The 17,950-nt window shown below is 27.9% G+C and overlaps 1 protein-coding gene across 1 annotated transcript; it reads right to left on the bottom strand.

Annotated features, from left to right (window-relative positions):
• Nucleotides 1–8,001: 8,001 nt before the first annotated feature.
• Nucleotides 8,002–9,082, bottom strand: LOC100267155 (expansin-A2). Its single transcript, XM_010655042.3, has 2 exons — nt 8,934–9,082; nt 8,002–8,838 (listed from the first exon to the last, which is right to left on the bottom strand). Exons 1-2 carry the CDS (start codon nt 9,070–9,072, stop codon nt 8,228–8,230), a joined length of 750 nt encoding a protein of 249 aa, XP_010653344.1. The 5' UTR covers nt 9,073–9,082; the 3' UTR covers nt 8,002–8,227.
• Between the last annotated feature and the right edge of the window lie 8,868 nt (nt 9,083–17,950).

Below are 17,950 nucleotides of genomic sequence, written 5' to 3' on the forward strand. Positions count from 1 at the left end.
TTCTTGATAATAAATAAACCAATAATAAATTTGTATTTATTTTATAATATTAATAATCGTTTAATATAATAGAGAAAAGAGTTTTTCAGATATTAAATATTTTACAATATGGTTGTATTTTGATATATAGTATAAAAATAAATAAATAAATATTTTATATGAAATAAATTAATCATAATTAAAATAGTTATATATTATTAAATTATTATTTATTATTTAATAAACAACCTTATTACTTTTTAAATTGGTAATTATGATTAAATATGATTTGTTTGATAATATTTCCTCTTAAAATTATAGGAAATAAAAAAATATTAATCCTATTTAAATAGGATTCTTTTTTTGCACAATATTTCCTAAACTTTTAGGGGGTGTTTGGTATGTCGGAATAAGGAATAGAAATAATATTTTGTTTCCTTTCCTATTTTTTAGTGGAATGGAATGAATTTGATGATTCCATTTCTAGTATTTGGATGAACTTAGGAATGCAAGATTGGAATGATTATTTGTTTCCATTCCAATGTTTGATAACAATAGGAATGAAAATGAAAAAGAAATAAATTTACAATAACATCCTTACATATAATTTAAAATATTTTTTTATTTTTACTTTTATTTTAAAAAAATAAAATTTGAGAGGTTTTTTGTTATTAAATAATAAGACTAAAAAATATATATATACTCAATAAATAAAAAATTAACCATAAAAAATCGTATAACCCTAATGCACAAATATTCAATTATTATTTTAATGGTTTGTTTACTGTTAAATAGCAATGATATGAAGAGATCTTCACTGTGGCCCATGCTAAAGTTCCAAAATGAGCCGGAAACGCAGCAGATTTTCTGCGAGATGGCAGAATCCATAGCTTTAACTAGGAAAGGAAGACGCTGATAATAATAAACAAAGGGGGAAAAAACCAAAAGTTTTGTTTTTGTTTGTTTTTTTCTTTTTATTTTTTTCCTAACCATTAAAAATTTTCAATATTGTAAACACGTGAAATCGAAAAATCTTTTTCCAACCATTTCAATTTTTCTCTCTAGTTTCCATTAATACAAGATAAAGAAACATCAAAGATTCCAAACATAAATTAATAAAAAAAAATAATCGATTTATAGAGAAGAAGAAACACATATAAAGAAGTAGAAGAAGAAAGAGAAAATAAGGTAAACCTGATCGAAGATGTAGAAGGGAGTTTTCAAAACCTAGTTGCAGCAAACAATGACGAATCCTAGATCCAACAATCAAAATGAACATCCAAAACCCTATAAATTAGAAATTGATTTTTTTTTTTTTAAAATATCGTGGAAGGTTTAATTGATTCAATTTGGAAGAATCACTTGTTGCAGAGAATTGGATGATGAGTGGGTCTCTAGCTTTGCAAAGAAGATAAGAAGTGGATGATGAATGGATCTCTACCTTTACAAAGAAGATAAACATCGGGTTTGAAAAACAAGGTAAGAGGGTAAAATAGTAATTTAGGTTATTTTATATTATCAAATAGGTTTAATGAATCAGAATACCACCTACTTTTAATTAATGCAAATCCGACTCATAAGTTGGATTTGATTTCTGCCGGAATAATTTTTTATATTATTTCCGCATTCTTAACATTTATCCAAACATAGGAATAAGGGAGAAAAGGAATGAGATGTCTATTCCCACTCCCTATTCCCGTGTACCAAACACCCCCTTAAGAAATTAAAATAAGAATCTTATGAGGTGTTTGTTTCTAAAGAAAAAAAAAACCAAATAATAATAATAATAATAATAAAATATCTAAAAGGAGGGGAAATATCTATACGGAGGAGTGTAGTTGTTAATGAATTTAAATGGCATGACAAATAAAAGGACATTTTTGGAAATAATTGGATAACTTGTTAAAAAAAGCATGTATTTCAAATTATTTTTAAATAGATGAAGATAATATTAATTTTAAAAAAATTGTTTTTTTTTTCCATATATTTTCATATTAGTGAATCAAATCCCACTGTTCCCTTTTAATTAGGTTTGATTACATAAATTTTAAACTATTTGATATAATCATCATTCAAACTATTGAACTTATTAATTTAATAAAAATGATTTGATTAATCCTTTATAACAAACATGATCATTGAATTTTTAAATTTTACAATTTTTTTATTTCATATTTATCCTTTTATAGAATAAAGATTTTTATTATTAATTAATACTATAATATATTTCCTTTTAAGTCAATTTTATTATTATTATTAGTTCTTTAATATAAAGAAGTTAAATTCTAAAAAAAAAATACTGGTTTTAGTTGACATGGAAATTCTATTGAATCAAATTTTATTTTTTAATTGATTTAAGTTAAGATTGATTATTATTTTTTTGGTGAAAAACTGCTAATTTGATTAAATAAATCACCCAAAAGGGGAAGAGAAAATTGAGTATTAAAAACTTTCTAAAGCAACCAATTAATCACAAAAAGAACAAGAATTACTAAACAAGACAATAATTAAGTAAATGATGAGGAGAAGAAATGTGTAAACTCTTTTATAGTGATTTGACAATTTGCCTATGTCCATTCTCCTTAAGCTCCTAATTTGAACGAGGGTTCCACTATTAAGCTTCTAAATCAAGTCTTCAAGCTTTATAATTAGATTTATGGGCTCCAATGGACACTTAAAATCTCTTTTAAGTGCTCCACCTACTTGAAGCCTCTTTACTCAAAATGAGTAGGTAAGGGGGATTTTAATACTTCCAATCATGGATACAAGTATGACTCACAATACAAAGGAAACTAAGATGGATTTGAAAGGTGCATTAATAAGATTAGAAGATAGAAATCAATGCACTTTTAAGAAGAGTTATGAATGTGAAAAAAGGGTTTTTTTATTGAATACAATTGTTTTCTCATCAACAAATGTTCTAAAACACTTCAATTTCTAGAAAACTAGTTTAGGAACTCAAAAAGCTACAAAAAAAACCCTTGACTAATTGAGCTCCAATTCAATCGATTCACTAGTCGTTGGGCATTAAATGTAATGTACTTCAAATTACTCTTTTCCCAAGCCTTGGAACTCATTAGGTGCATGCATCTATTCCCAAGGCTATTAGATCCTATGAATAGTGGAAAACAATAACATTTAAAACTTTATTAGATGTAGTAAAACAAGTTAGGAGTGCCCACCTAGATCTAGATTACTCTAATAGTTGAAGATAATCTCACAAACCATCAATTTTCTGCCCAATGACTCTTTGAAGTTAAACATAAAGATGGTGAAAATCTCTAAAAGTTTGATGTTAGGATTTTCTCTTTGTATGTAAGAGAGAAAAATAAAACAAAATAAGAGTTAATTCTTAACCCCATAAGGGGGTATTTATAGGCTTCCTATTTGACTTAAGTGACTGGAAAACAATAACATTTAAAACTTTATTAGATGTAGTAAAACAAGTTAGGAGTGCCCACCTAGATCTAGATGTTCTTAAATTGATTCCTTCTAGTGAAGATTGTCATAGAATACTCTAATAGTTGAAGATAATCTCACAAACCATCAATTTTCTGCCTAATGACTCTTTGAAGTTAAACATAAAGATGGTGAAAATCTCTAAAAGTTTGATGTTAGGATTTTCTCTTTGTATGTAAGAGAGAAAAATAAAATAAAATAAGAGTTAATTCTTAACCCCATAAGGGGGTATTTATAGGCTTCCTATTTGACTTAAGTGACTTGAGCCCATTTTGGACTTAGGTCACTTAATTTAATTGAAAATGGTCATAATTGATTAATTAACTCAATAGGGTTCTAATTAATCAATTAGACCAGTTTAGAGACATTGTTCACTAACCTTTGGGCAATTTTACATGATTATCAAAATATCCTTATACACATAAGTAAACTAAAACTGATCTAAACCTTATAAACCATGTCATCAAGGTATATGAACTCAAACAAGGACCATTGAGACCTATAAGATTGTTCTAGCTCCTTCACAATCCAATTTTGAATTCAACTTAACATCCTACTATAAAGAAACAATTGTACTCTAGTACTTTATGTTTATTACAATGGGATACTAAATGCTCAAGTTTGTAACCTACTATCCACTATATATAGTCTTCCTATGAACTAGTGTGTATAATCTGACAAGATGAAAACTATCAGTCTCTTGATATTACTTTTACCATCCTTGAGTTATAGATTTTCCTATTGTATGATCATTTGACATGTCTTAACTCATAGATAGATTATACTAAGTTATACATAAGGAACCACTATGACCATACTTTAATGAATACACTTCCTTAAAATTACCCAAGAAGACACATTGTCTCAATCTCATGGTGCCTCTTATTAGTGTATTTTAATTTGTTGAAAATTTTGTTTGTTTCTTACTAAATAGATGCAACTTACTTCCTTAGGTCTTATCTATCTCAATGCAACTTCGAACTTCATCAAAGTCATATTTAAGGTCATTTAGAGTCATAAAATTTAAGGGAAGTATGCATTTATGGTTGACAAAAGTTTTTAGAATGGCTAATACAAGAAATTATGAAGTATACTTTCTATTTCCTAATTTAGTTTCTATTATATTTTTAATTCCAAAAATTGTTTTTAATAAGTTTTAGAATTATGTTTATCTTCAAATTTGTATTTGATTCTAAAAAACAATTTTCAGAATATTTTTTAGTAAGTTTTAAGATTATGTTTATCTTTAAATATATATTATTTAAAAATAAGTATAGAGTTTTATGAACCCTAAGAGAGCATAGCCATTCTTAAAAAAAATTGATCATCTAACTCTCAGACTTTTAAAATCCTTCTTGAGAATAACTTTTGACTACAACAAAGGTAAGAGATCTCATCGCAAAACTTTGATAAGGGCTTCGAGAGATCTATTAAGGAGCATAGGAGAGTGTTGCATTGGGGGCATAGAAAAGAAGTGTAGGTGATAATGATATAAAACCTTAGGGAGTAGGTAAATCTGATCAAATAAAATTGTGTATCATTTTCTCATAATTCGTGGATTATTTAGCAATTGAGGAACCAATCGTGGTTTTTTACACCTAACAAGTTGCTAGGTGGCTTTTCCATATTATATCCTCATGTTCATTTGTGTAATTGATTTTATTTATATTTGAATGGGATTGATTGCTCTCAATAAATAGTTAATGTAAAGAAACAAACTAAAAATGTATAATAAAGTATTCATTTGAGGATTAATTCAAACACTACCTATTCACACCCTTCTCCTCCCCCTTCCCCCCAAAACTCTTTTTTCTAAATAATTCCATTATATCAGGACTAGACATTAAATTTCTTTCACCTTTATTGAGAGTACCTATTGCTATTGGCTTCCATCAACAATGATCTCATCCATATGGAATATATGATCATTTTAGGATCTCACCTGTAGGACAAAGCCATTGTTAACTTTGACATAAACTTTGTATTCTCTCAAGATTGAAAGATAATACATCATAGCACCTTGGTGAAATCATGACTACCCATGTACCCCACCTACTTGAAGTCTCTTCACTCAAAACGAGTAGATAAGAAATGTTTTAATACTTTCAATCTTAGATATAAGTATGACTCATAATATAAAGGAAACTAAAATGAATTTGAAAGGTGCAATAATGAGATTGTAAGTTAGAAATCGAAGCACTTTTAAGAAGAGCTATGAATGTGAGAAGAAGGTTTTTCTAATTGAATGTAGTTATTCTTTTATTAATAAATATTGTAAAACTCTTTAATTTATAGAAAACTAGCCTAGGAACCCAAAAAGGTACAAAAGACTCTCAATTGGTCGAGTTCTAGTTCGATAAGTTGACTAGCTGTTGGACATTAAATGTTTTGTAGGTAACCATTAGGGTTTTTTTAGCTCAACCAGAGGTATTGATCCTCAAAAGACCTTTGACCGATCGAGCTCCAATTCGACAAGTTCACTAGCTGTTGGGCGTTAAATGCTTTGTAGGTAATCATTAGAGTTTATAAGCTCAATCGAAGGTATTGATCCTCAATTGGCCATACTCCAACTACTAGAAGAGAGAAAAAAAAAATTGCAACCTCGACCAACCCTCAATTGGTTGAGCCCAATCAATTCAACCAATTCCAAATCGTTTCAACCGATTTCATGCTTCCTCAACCAATTCTAGGCTTCCTCAACCAATTGCACTTTAAAGTGGTTAAAAAGATCTGGTTTGAGGTTTGAAACTTTCAGTAACTTGTGTTGCCCTTCTTCAAACCTTTTATAGTGAGTTTAAACATAATTTAGCTTAATGTTTTGAATTAAAACAAAGAATCCATTTTCTTGATAACAACATCGTTTAAACTTTAGAAAAGATGAATATAAGCTTTTAAGTGCATGAAGAATAATCTGGACCTAAGTGCACCAATAAATAACATCTTACAAGTTGTCTTAAGTCATTTCAAGTCTTCAAAACTTCCAAGACCTCATGGCATTGACTTTCCTCCATAATTGCTCAAGTTTTCTTTAGTTTTTCACATTTAAACTTGAAAACTTCACTTGATTTAAGTCATTAATAAACTTAACCTTGTTTTATAATTATCAAAATTTGATCAAGAGAACCTTTGGGCTAACACTTTCAAAATAAAATCTTTTATTTTTTAGTTACGTAATATGATAAAATAAAAGTAGAATTCCAAATAAACTCTATTTAATTTCGTTGATAAGGACTAAATTTTTATTATAGGATTAATGAAAAAATTAAAAATCTAGATTATATATATTTTAAATTATTTTGATAGAATAAAATAAAAATTATGATGAAATAAATTAAGTAATACAATAGTTTTATTTACGAAATGTTAATTGTGCTATGTAAGATTTTGTATATTTTTGTTGCAATTTTTACTCAACAATATATTTTTACTAATTCCTTATTATATATTATTTAAGAAAATACTATATTTAGTTATAAAAAATGAAAAAAAAAAATAGAAAAGTGAAATAGAAGGAAAGAAAATAATGAATAAAACTTATTTTGCTTCATCATCCTTAAAAATTTGAAAGAAAGAAATTTAAAATATTAAAAAAAATGCATTTTCTCAAACTTTCCTTATTTTTTAGGAAAATGTTTTAATTTTTTTATAATCTTTTTTTTTTCTATTTTAGCATTTTTTTTTAAACCCAACGTAATCTAAATAATTTTTATTAAAAGAAGAAAATATATTATGATGAATTAAATGAATAATTCTCTAATTTTTATTATTTATGAAATATTATATTTATAATTCATTTATTATTTCATAATTAAGTTATTTAATATAAAAAATTTACTAACAAAAGTGTTGGATTTACAAGAAGTGTACTGAATTTTTTAAAAATAAAAATGTACTTTTTCTAAAATAAAGACTTTATTATATGTATAACTATAAATAAAAATTTATTTAATTAATTTTATTATAATTAAAAATTTGAAGTTAAGAAAATATTAAATGAATGTTTGATATTAATTTTTTCCTTAGAGGGTAACTGCCAATAAAATTTTTAAATATTTATACTTACTTTAAAAATAATTGATAATTAAAAAACAGTTCTTGCATTTATGTAGGATAAAAAAAATATTTTTTTTTTTATAATTTTAATCCTAACATACAAAATTATATTCTTATATTTTTATTTCTTTGAGATATCACGTACATTACTTAACTTTTATAAAATATCATTTAAGAAAAGTAAAAAAAAATCAATATGTTATTTTTTTATTTAAAAAAAAATTAAATATTTTAATTTTTTCTATTTCATAAAAAATTAATAATAAATCGTGAAAACAAACACCAGTTTTGTGTATAATGGCTTTTAAAAGTTGCCATATATTGTAAAAAAAAAAAAAAAATTCAAATTACATTCAGTACAGTTAAGAATTAAGATAATACCAAATACTTGTTTTCCCTATTAAAATTCAGCATTAATATTTTTTTTGTATTTAATTTTCAATTTTATGGAACACCCACTACATTGCACCTCAATTCCAAAGAAGATAAAATTCCCATTTATTTCGAGTGCCTCAGAAAAGAGGCTTTGTACCATGAGACTATTTAAAGAAGCTGCCGTAATTTATTGCAAAATACTTCGAATAGATTTGAGTTGAAGGGACAGGACAAATAAAATCCAGTGTATGTTGGCTCAGCAAATGTAATTGACCCGCAATTTGGAAAAGAAAATCCACCACCCCACTGGTGAGGTACTATAAGAACACTAAAGCTATAAAATGACTTGCGGATCATTAACCTAGAACTGAGCTCCTTCAAAAGTTTGTCCAAATTTCCAATTGGCTGGCACTACATCGTTGCTGGTCACGGACTTGCCATCGCTGGTGGTGACCTTGAAGGATATGCTTTGACCAATCAGTTTGGCGTTGCTCTGCCAGTTTTGGCCCCAGTTCCTAGTCATGGTTTCCCACCCTGTCCCGGATCCTTTAATGGAGACGGCTCGGACATCCCCTGCACTACCCACATTCGATATCAATACCAAGATGAAGTCGGGGTTGCCGTTCATGGTGAACCTTATGCCTCCTTGCACAGCACACGAAACCCTTCTGTACAGTACCGGAACTATCCCAGCCTTATACTGCGCGATCTTCAAGAAGGCAGGCTCCGACAAGTCGAAGTGTTGGAGAGGGGGGTTGCACCACCCACCGTTGTCATTAGGTTTACTCGGGTCCGGCGGACAGTTGTTGGTAGCAGTCACGGTGACGGTGCCTGCGATGCACCACTGTCTGTCGTTGGTGCACTGCAACTCATAACACGACCCGCAGCTGTACCCATCGTTGAATAGAGCATTGCTTAGTGCTGCGGTGTAGGGACCGTAGCTCGTAGCGGCACCATATCCACATGCTCCCCCTGCAGCCACCACAACATTAATAATCCATGAAAAAACAAATGATCATACTGTTTTTTTTTTTTTTTTCATTATGTGGCACCTTACTTATACTTACCCATATCTTGGTTGCCGTAGAATGTGGCGTGGGCATTCTGCCACCCACCACCGTCACTGTAAATTCTTGGGACAAATGAACTGAAGACAAGGAAGAAGACAAGAGGCAACAGAATATGGATTATTGCTTTGACGGCCATTGTTGTATTGTAAGCTTGGGTGGCTTGGTACAATGAGGCATTCTTGCCACATAAATAAGGGAAGAGTGGGGGAGGAGGAGGTACGATTGTGGGATGAAATCTAACTAGTGAGCGGTTATTGTACGGTTGGGCCGGCTAAGGAGCCACCAATCTCGTGTAATCTTCCATGCATGCGTCTCACTAGGTGGATGGGTCAAATGGCAATTGTTTGATCACGTTATTCTATCTTCATTTCTTTATTATTATTGTTTCCTTAATTATATTTTGGCATGGAAAACTTAAAAGAAGGATGGTTAAGCTTTTTTTTTTTTTCTTATTTAATTTTTTCTCCTTAATTTCCTTTTCCTTTTATTTTTTGTCTTCCTTTTTCTTTTTCTTTTTTCTCTTTTAGCTTACTTTCCTTTTGTTTCTCTGATTTTATTTTCTGTATATATATGTTTTACTTATTTAATTTTTTATTATTATAATTTTTTACTTTTTTTAAATAAAAAAATTTCCTTGTTAGCAACGAATGGTATAATACACATTATCACTCTCACATGGTATATTCTTCCACTCAAATTAAGTCACTTGTATTTAGAAAAAGAATAGTTAAAAGTAACACAAATGAAAATTTTTAATTACAATAAAACCTAAATGAATATTTAATAAATTAATAATCCCAATTAATAAAAAAAAAAATTAATCTCATGGTCAATATACTAAATTAATAATCTTACTAAATATATAAAATAATAATATTTTAAAAAATCTTTATGGCATAAGAAAAAATAAATTAACAATCAATTAAGTACCCACAAACTTGAAACCTTTTTATGATATTAAGTTTTGATACCATTTTTTTTTTTTTTCGCTTCAGACTCTTTTTGTTTTTTATAATTATAATTAATAAGAATGAGTTTATTAGACTTTTATATATTAATAATAATTTTTTACCAAATTCATTGTTTTTAAATTTATATGTACTATAGGAGAAACGTAATACTCTTTGTAAGTTAATAAATATGCGTTTGTTGGTAAATTAGTAATGCTCTTTGTAAGTTAATAAATATGCGTTTATTGGTAAATTAATAATCTTGCTAAAATAATAATTATTTTTAATGTCGGGAATATTATTTTAGATGGGTTTTTGTGTATGCCCAAAATCAAGGTTTTCGCTTGACTCCTTCATTTTATCTTTTCACTTGTCAATAATATTTGGACTCATATCAATAGTTTTTTGATAAATATTTCCAATCAATAAATATTACCTCCTTTAAATAACCAATGATTTTTTAAAAAAGATAAATTAAAATTAATTCAAGAAAAAATATGAATACAGATAGATTTAGAAATATTTTTCAAAAAGGTTTCTTCATGAAAAAATTGTTGAAATATTTTAGACGAAAATAAAATTTAGATAAAAAAATATTTATTTTTAAATTTTTTCTAATATTATCTATTTACTATTTTTAACCTTTAAACATCCACGACGTATTTTGTATGGAAAGATGTACTAAGAGAATCGTGATAATGCGGTAATAGAATAGAATTTTCCTTGTACATTTGATATTATTAAGGTATTGAATCCTCAACTAATTTTGGTAAAGAAGATTTTTTCTTGCATGTACTTTAGTAATAGTTTGACACCCAATATCACCAGAACTTAGAATTATTGAGTTATTGAGTTTTCAAGGGTAATTTCATTCACTTTCCTCTCTTCCTTTTACGTCAAAAATAAATAGAGACTTTATTGAGTTTTCAAGTGTAATTTCGTTCACTTTCCTGTCTTCCTTTCACGTTAAAAATAAATAGAGACTTTCATCTTTTTCTTTTAACTTTAATGCCTCCTTTGGTTTGCAAAGGGAAGGAGCCCAAATAGATTTTTGAGAAATTTAATGTTATGGATATATAGGTGAAGAATTATAAATATTTTTTTAAAAATAGTTCTGAAAAATAGTTTTTGAGGATAATTTTTAAAAATTATTCTTTAATATTTTAAAGAACAAAATTTCATTTGATAACTTAAAATAATCATAATATCATTTTAATGCTTTAAATTGTACTCAAAATAAGTGAGAATAAGTGGGCATGAGGGGCTTCACAATGCACACATGAGACTCATAGACAATCTCCCCCAACGACATTCAAGGGACTCAAACCTGCAACCTTGTTCTGATACTAATTGATAGGATTAAGCGCTTTCTACTTTCCTAACAAAACTAATAACAAAGGTGTAACTTTATTTTCTTAGTAGCGCAAAACCTCGCATCTATATGTATTGTGAGTAGACACGAGAGGCCTGGCAGTGCACATGTGGCACATCGACTGGCTTGATGCCATGTGTGGGACCCACATAGTGGGGCCTATCCATAACAGCATGTTCATAGGGTGGTTGTTGCATCCCATAATGCTAACTATAGGAAAAATCGATTGCATTCCTATTATTGCATTTGGTTTCATTTGGTTCAGGAAAAAATTGTATATATGGAATCTGTATAGACAATTGTTGTATTAAAAAAGTACAAAGGAGCTCAATATTAGCACATTTATGATCTTAATTTGCCTAGGAAAATGTCTAATTTGATCCCTGATCCCTTCAGTAGTTATGCCCGTAACGGATTATACAACTCATGTCCACAATTCCAACATGAATTGAGATTCCTATTTAATTAAATTATTAATATCATCCTTCATATATAAAATAACATTTTTTAAAGTAATTAAAAATTAAAAACTATATTTTGGATTGTCATATGACTAACATCCGTGTAATATTGTATATAATTATAATTTTTTATATTATATAATTAAATTTTTTTATATGTATGCTTTAAAAATATGTTTTTATATTTTGAAATTTTAATTTAAACCTCTCATTTTTTATTTCCTTCTTGCATCTTTTTATTGAATTTAAAACATATTTAAATATAATTTTTAAAACCGAAAAAAAAAAAAAAAAGTTGACTTTGGCCTAATCATCAAAATTCTATTTCTCGGAAATGATCAAATTTTTTTATCATTCCATGCAAACCTAGTACAGTATGTTAACATTTAAAAAGACTGATGTTTTATTTTTTTATTTTATAAATTTTATTTTTTCATTTAATGTCTTAACATGGGACTCAATATGTGGGGCTTTTTTAACCCATAGTACATGACCTTTGTGTTCACCGAGAAAATGTTATTTTGGAAATTAAGGACAATGAGGGAGATAAAAGTCCTGACATGCAATAACAACTATGGATCAACAATTGTAGGTTCTTACTTCAAGTCATGAAAGGAGACTTGAATATGATCTTTGGTGTTGTAAAAATATATGCAGTATGAAGTTCTCTTGAAGAGCAATTGCACCTCAGTACTATTGAGACAAAAAAAAAAAAAAGTGAAAAATATGTTGACTACTTCTCATTTCATGGTTTTTTAGAGCCATAAAAGAAGAGTTGAGAATAATCTTCAATGTTAAAATAATATGTTAGGTATTAAGTTTTCTTGAAGAGTAATTGTTTCTTGTTAGGCTTCACTTTGAATTGACCCATGAATTAATTTAATTGGTACATGTATCTAGTAATTTTATATAGATTCAAGATATTTCATTGAAGCAAATAATAAAATATATTTAACCTCATCTTTGCTTGAACCAAATTCTCATAAAAGAAAGAATTTTTGGTAAGTTAGTACTTGTTGGGATATATTTCCTTTTTTTATTTTTAACAATAAAAATTTTATATAAAAGATAGAAAGATTTATTTTGTCTTTAAAAATTACTTTAAAAAGTAAAAAATTTCAACCAATTTTTGAAAACCATGAGTTTTTCTATTTTATATAGTATTTCTCTTTTCCTATCATACATTTTCCACATATATATATTATAAAAAATTGGGATAATTGATTAAAAGAGATAAAATTCCCTTACAATTACAAAAGTTATAACCTCCCACTTTTAATGGGCTCAAAAATGGCTTATTCCACACAAAAATATCCCTACCCTTACAACTACCCCTTCAACCGACACTTCAACTCATTTTCCCTCCAAGTCTTATTTTCTCCATGTGCCCCTTTCTTACCCTTCAAACCTATTTGTTCCTATTGTTACCTTGCAAAAAAGAAATTGCAAAGGATGTTTCCATTCATTTCAAAAGAGCAGAAAGCCAACACAAGTGAGAAGCCAACAAGAAAGGAAAACACAAAGTAAGTTTCATCGTTTCCTTCTTCAATTTCAATTCTTTGAATTCTAAATATGAACTTTCATGCATGAAGTAAGAAGAAACCCTAAGTACCTTATTTTAGTTCTCTTTATTTATTTATTTTTAAAAAACTTTATTTTTCATCTCATTGATACAATGAGTTGATTCAGTTTATGAAAATGACAGAAAAAAAAAATTCTTTGATGAAGTTCAGGTATAAAATCCTAGCAAAAAAGATAAATGAGAGAAAATGTTGCTTTGAAACCCCCTCATCATCATTAGAAATTAAGAACAAATCAATTGAATCAATAAACATTAATTTTCTACTAGAAATTTTAGGTTTTTATTTTTATTTTTTATGAATTTATTTCTCATGAATTGATAATGTAATTGAATAAAACTTTTATAAAATTGTAGTTGCAATTTTTGTAAGGTCATAATATAAGGTATGAAGTAGTGTCTCAATGATTAGAAAAAATTGAACTTAACTACTAAGAGTTCACTATCAATAAGTTTTAAGTTTGTTTTGGCCATGTTTGAATTTTTTTTTAATGAATTTATTTATTATGAATTGCTAATCTAATTGAATAAAATTTGTATTAAATTATTTGATTTATATATTTAGAATTTTGATTTAAATATGTTATATACTTAATGTTTTATTTATCTCTATTTTTTAAAAAAAAATTTCAATCTTTCGCAATAGTTCTTGATATTTTGTTCAATAAAACTTTAAAAAATGGGGTTGAAGGTACAATTTTTCATAGTCAAGTCCTCAAGCAATATTTTAATGATAAGAAAAAACTGAACTTAACTACTATCAAATTCATTATAAAAAAAATTGAGTTTTAAAATACTTTGATTTTGTTTCTATAGACATCAGAATATTCTTTACATTTTTATTTCTAGCTGCAACTTAGTAAAATTAATAGCTTTAATTGCATCAATATCATCAACAATATCCTTATGAAATGTAATATCTTATAGAATATTAGCATCTAGCATGACATCCTTGAATAATACAAAAGGAAAATCTATATTAGGAAGTAATACAAAACTATAGATTTAACATAGTTGGATAAGTTTGTTAATATATTTTTACACAATTTATATTGATATTTTTACAATTTTTTATTATCTTGCATATTAACATTTTTCTTCCTCCCCCATCAATTATAACTATAATACCTAAAGAGGAGTACTTTCTTGGAAAAATTGCATATTTATCTCACTCGATAGCTATTGAAAATATTAAAAAGAAATTAACTGAGCCGAACTATAATTGGAGATGTTTAGAAAGTCATGTTTTGGTCACTTTTTACTTATTCTCAAACTTAGATTTTCAACCCAAATTGTCAATCAATTGTTGTTATGTCAATATGAAACCAAAAAGGATAATGAAATGTGGATTTTATTGAAGTCAAATGACTTAAGATTTAATAAAGATGAGTTTGTATTGATTTCAAGCTTGAGTCTTAGTCTTATTCCAGAATGTCACCAAAAATCATTACGAATAAGAGACACGTGCCTTAAGGGAGAAAACAAGGTGTGTAATGATGAGCTAGAGAAAGTTTTTTTTTTTTTTTTTTTAAGAGAGGTAAATAATAATAATAATAATAAAGATAAAAATAAATAAATAAAAGAAGAAAAAAATAAAATTTCGAGCATGTTTTATTTGGATAAAAAAATGGAAAAATTTAATAGATATGCATGAAACCATCATTTGTATCAATATGGTTAGAATTTATGTATTTTGAGTTGAACTAGTTATGAAGATCCAATTTGGATCACTTGCTCATCATTAGTAAGGTTAGTATCCATCCTATAATCCTCCTCATTAATAGCAATCTCATGCATTCATGTTCCAATTATGACCATTATACCCTTCAAGTGACTCATTTTGAAATCTTAGTCCATTTTCACTATCATCACTGAGAGTTTCAATTGACTCACAATGAAACTGTTTACTTTTATGCATCAACGTTAGATCTATGTCCAATTCTTTATTAATTTCAAATGACATATGATATTTAGAACAAGAGTTGCAAATTGATTTTTTACTATGATTCTCAATTCTCTTTTCAATTGTGATGTATTATGGAATGGACAACTTATTATTTGTATAATTTTAAAACCAATAAAGAATTTCACATCTGCATCATCAGTTAGCTATATAGCAATGTTTTTATAATCGGATTGGTCATTGAACCGAAAAAGTTATCGATTCATGGTTCATTGGTTGGATCAACAATTAAATCATGGTTGAATCGGTAACGTCATAAATATAGAATTTATATATTATTAAAATAAAAAATAATTATTAAAAATAAAAATAATAACTTATATATTATTTGAAAACCACAAAATTAGTTTCAAATCACAAATTTAGATTAAAATCAAAATTTTAATTTAAATTATAAATTTTAAAATTTATTTTTAAATCATAAACTTATTTTAAAACTAAAAAATCATTTAAAATGTAAGTGACATAATATTTTAAAAAATTTATTTAAAATCATAATGATTTCATTAATTTAAATTAAAATCACAAAGTTTAAAAATCATAAAGTTGAAAAAAATAATAAATTTAAAATAAAATAAACGGGAAAAAACTAATAAAGTAAATAAAAATAAAAATGTTAAGAAAATCTCAAAATGGGATTACAACTATTGGCCTCGATATTGACCGGAGATGGGAGATGAGGAGTTGGAGGGTAGTAGGAGGGCAATGACAGTGACAACAACAACGACAACGACAATGATAGTGGCAATGCCAACAAGTGAGGAAGAGATAAGGGAAACAAGTGGGAGGGGAAAAGAAGAGAGAAGGGGCTAGATGCAAGATCTAGATGGGAGAAGGGCACAGGGGTGGGATCTGGGATGGATGAAGAAGAAGAGGGGAGAGTTGGGTTTCGAACTATTCAATTCATAAAATAAAAAAATAAAAAATAAAAACTAATCGATTCAATCGGTTTATTAGTCTGATCGTCATTTCCAACGATTTGAGGTTGGTTCAAAAGCTAGTCGGTTCAAATGGCCGAACCAGACCAGAATAATGACCGACCAACGGTCGGATAGGTCGAACTGATTGACGGTCCGGTTTTTTAAAACATTGCTATATAGGACTTGTGGGTATGTTGGTATTGAACACATACTTCATTGAAAGAAAACAATTTGTTGGATCTAGCTTCAGAATATGATGAATAACCCCTAATAACTTTTCATATGATATAGTTTTTGGGACCTCAATGTCTTTATCTTTACTTCATTTGAAATAAAAAGTATTTCCATCTCGTACCCTTTCTCCTTCATATAGAAGCATTATTCCTACTTCATCAACCGTTAAAACAAGAAAATAATCTCAATCATTGACACCAATGTACAATATTAGAATATTTTTTAGTTATATTGGAGTATTAGCATCAATAAGTAGCTATTCAATTTAAAAAATTTATTCATTATTAAATACATGTTATTTCATTACACATATTTATTTTTTAATAAATAAAAAATAAAGAATATTATTAATCATCTTTACTACTTCAAATAATAACAACAATGCTATAGAAAATACATTATTTATGTTATTAAATATATTAAGATATTGTAACTCTTAACTATTTTTAACAATGAAAATCCATTTATTTACTAAAAGATTAGTTACACTATAATTCATTTAATGTCAATAGTAGTTTGCAAATGATTCAACTCAAGTTGAATATAACTAAAAAAAATTTAACAATAATATAATGTTACTGTAAAATAAATATATATATAAATTTAACTTACTTTAAGTTCAACTTAACATCGGTAAAGTTTTGGTGTTATAACTAAAAAATATAACTTTATATATGTGAAACCAAGGTTTGATTAATCTTGATTTTGATGATAACAAAATAAGGTTTAGAACTAATGATTATATTTCAAGTGTGATTAGGTAAGACGATTTCCAAAGTGGTAATCATAAAGACAAATCAAGCCAAGGAGATATCATGAAGAAGAAGACCACCTCAAAGAGAAGTATTTTTCAAAACCCAAGCTTCATAAGATCTCTTTGTAAGGTTGTTGGTGCACTAGGATTTTCATGCATTACATTCTTTACTTATGCACCAAAATCATCCAAGAGTTATTTTGTTTTAAATATTTTAAAAATTGGATGATTTCATGTTTTCAACTAAAACCTTGTGTTAAATGTTTTTCAAACTTGTTCTAAAAGGTTTTAAGTTGAAAAAGTTGGTTGTTGAGCCAAAAAACGGCTCAACCGGTTGAACCAGGTGAGGAACCGGTCGACCGCAAGCTCAACCGGTCGAGGTTCGGGTCAACCCCCAGCTCAATCGGTCGAGGTCCGAGTCGACCCACAGCTCAACCTGTTGAGGCCCGGGTAGACCCCTAGCTCAACCGGTCGAGAGTGCAAAAAACTTTCTTTTTTTTTCAAAACAGTTGTTCAACCAGTCAAGGTTGAACCTCAACAGGTTGAGGTCTGGTCGAGGTCCAATGATCACCTGCCAAGCATTAACAGCTAGTCAACCGGTCGATCCCTAACTCGACCGGTAACCCCCAAACGGCTAGTTTGACTTTTCTCTTCTATAAAAAAGCTCTAGTCTTCATTGTTTAAAAAACTTTAACATTCCTAAACTTTTCTTGATTATATTTGAGCCTTGGTAGAGTGTTTTTGAGTGCATCATTGTTCTAAAACTTGCATATCCTTAGTG

This window comes from Vitis vinifera, chromosome 8, assembly GCF_030704535.1.
Source record: "Vitis vinifera cultivar Pinot Noir 40024 chromosome 8, ASM3070453v1".
Taxonomy (NCBI): Eukaryota; Viridiplantae; Streptophyta; class Magnoliopsida; order Vitales; family Vitaceae; genus Vitis; species Vitis vinifera.

Bases quoted from the DNA above. Each gene is read 5' to 3' on its own strand.
- LOC100267155 (XM_010655042.3), bottom strand. From the start codon at position 9,072: ATGGCCGTCAAAGCAATAATCCATATTCTGTTGCCTCTTGTCTTCTTC. The intron at 8,839-8,933 runs GTAAGTATAAGT...TGGTGGCTGCAG, and splicing joins CTACGGCAACCAAGATATGG to GGGGAGCATGTGGATATGGT.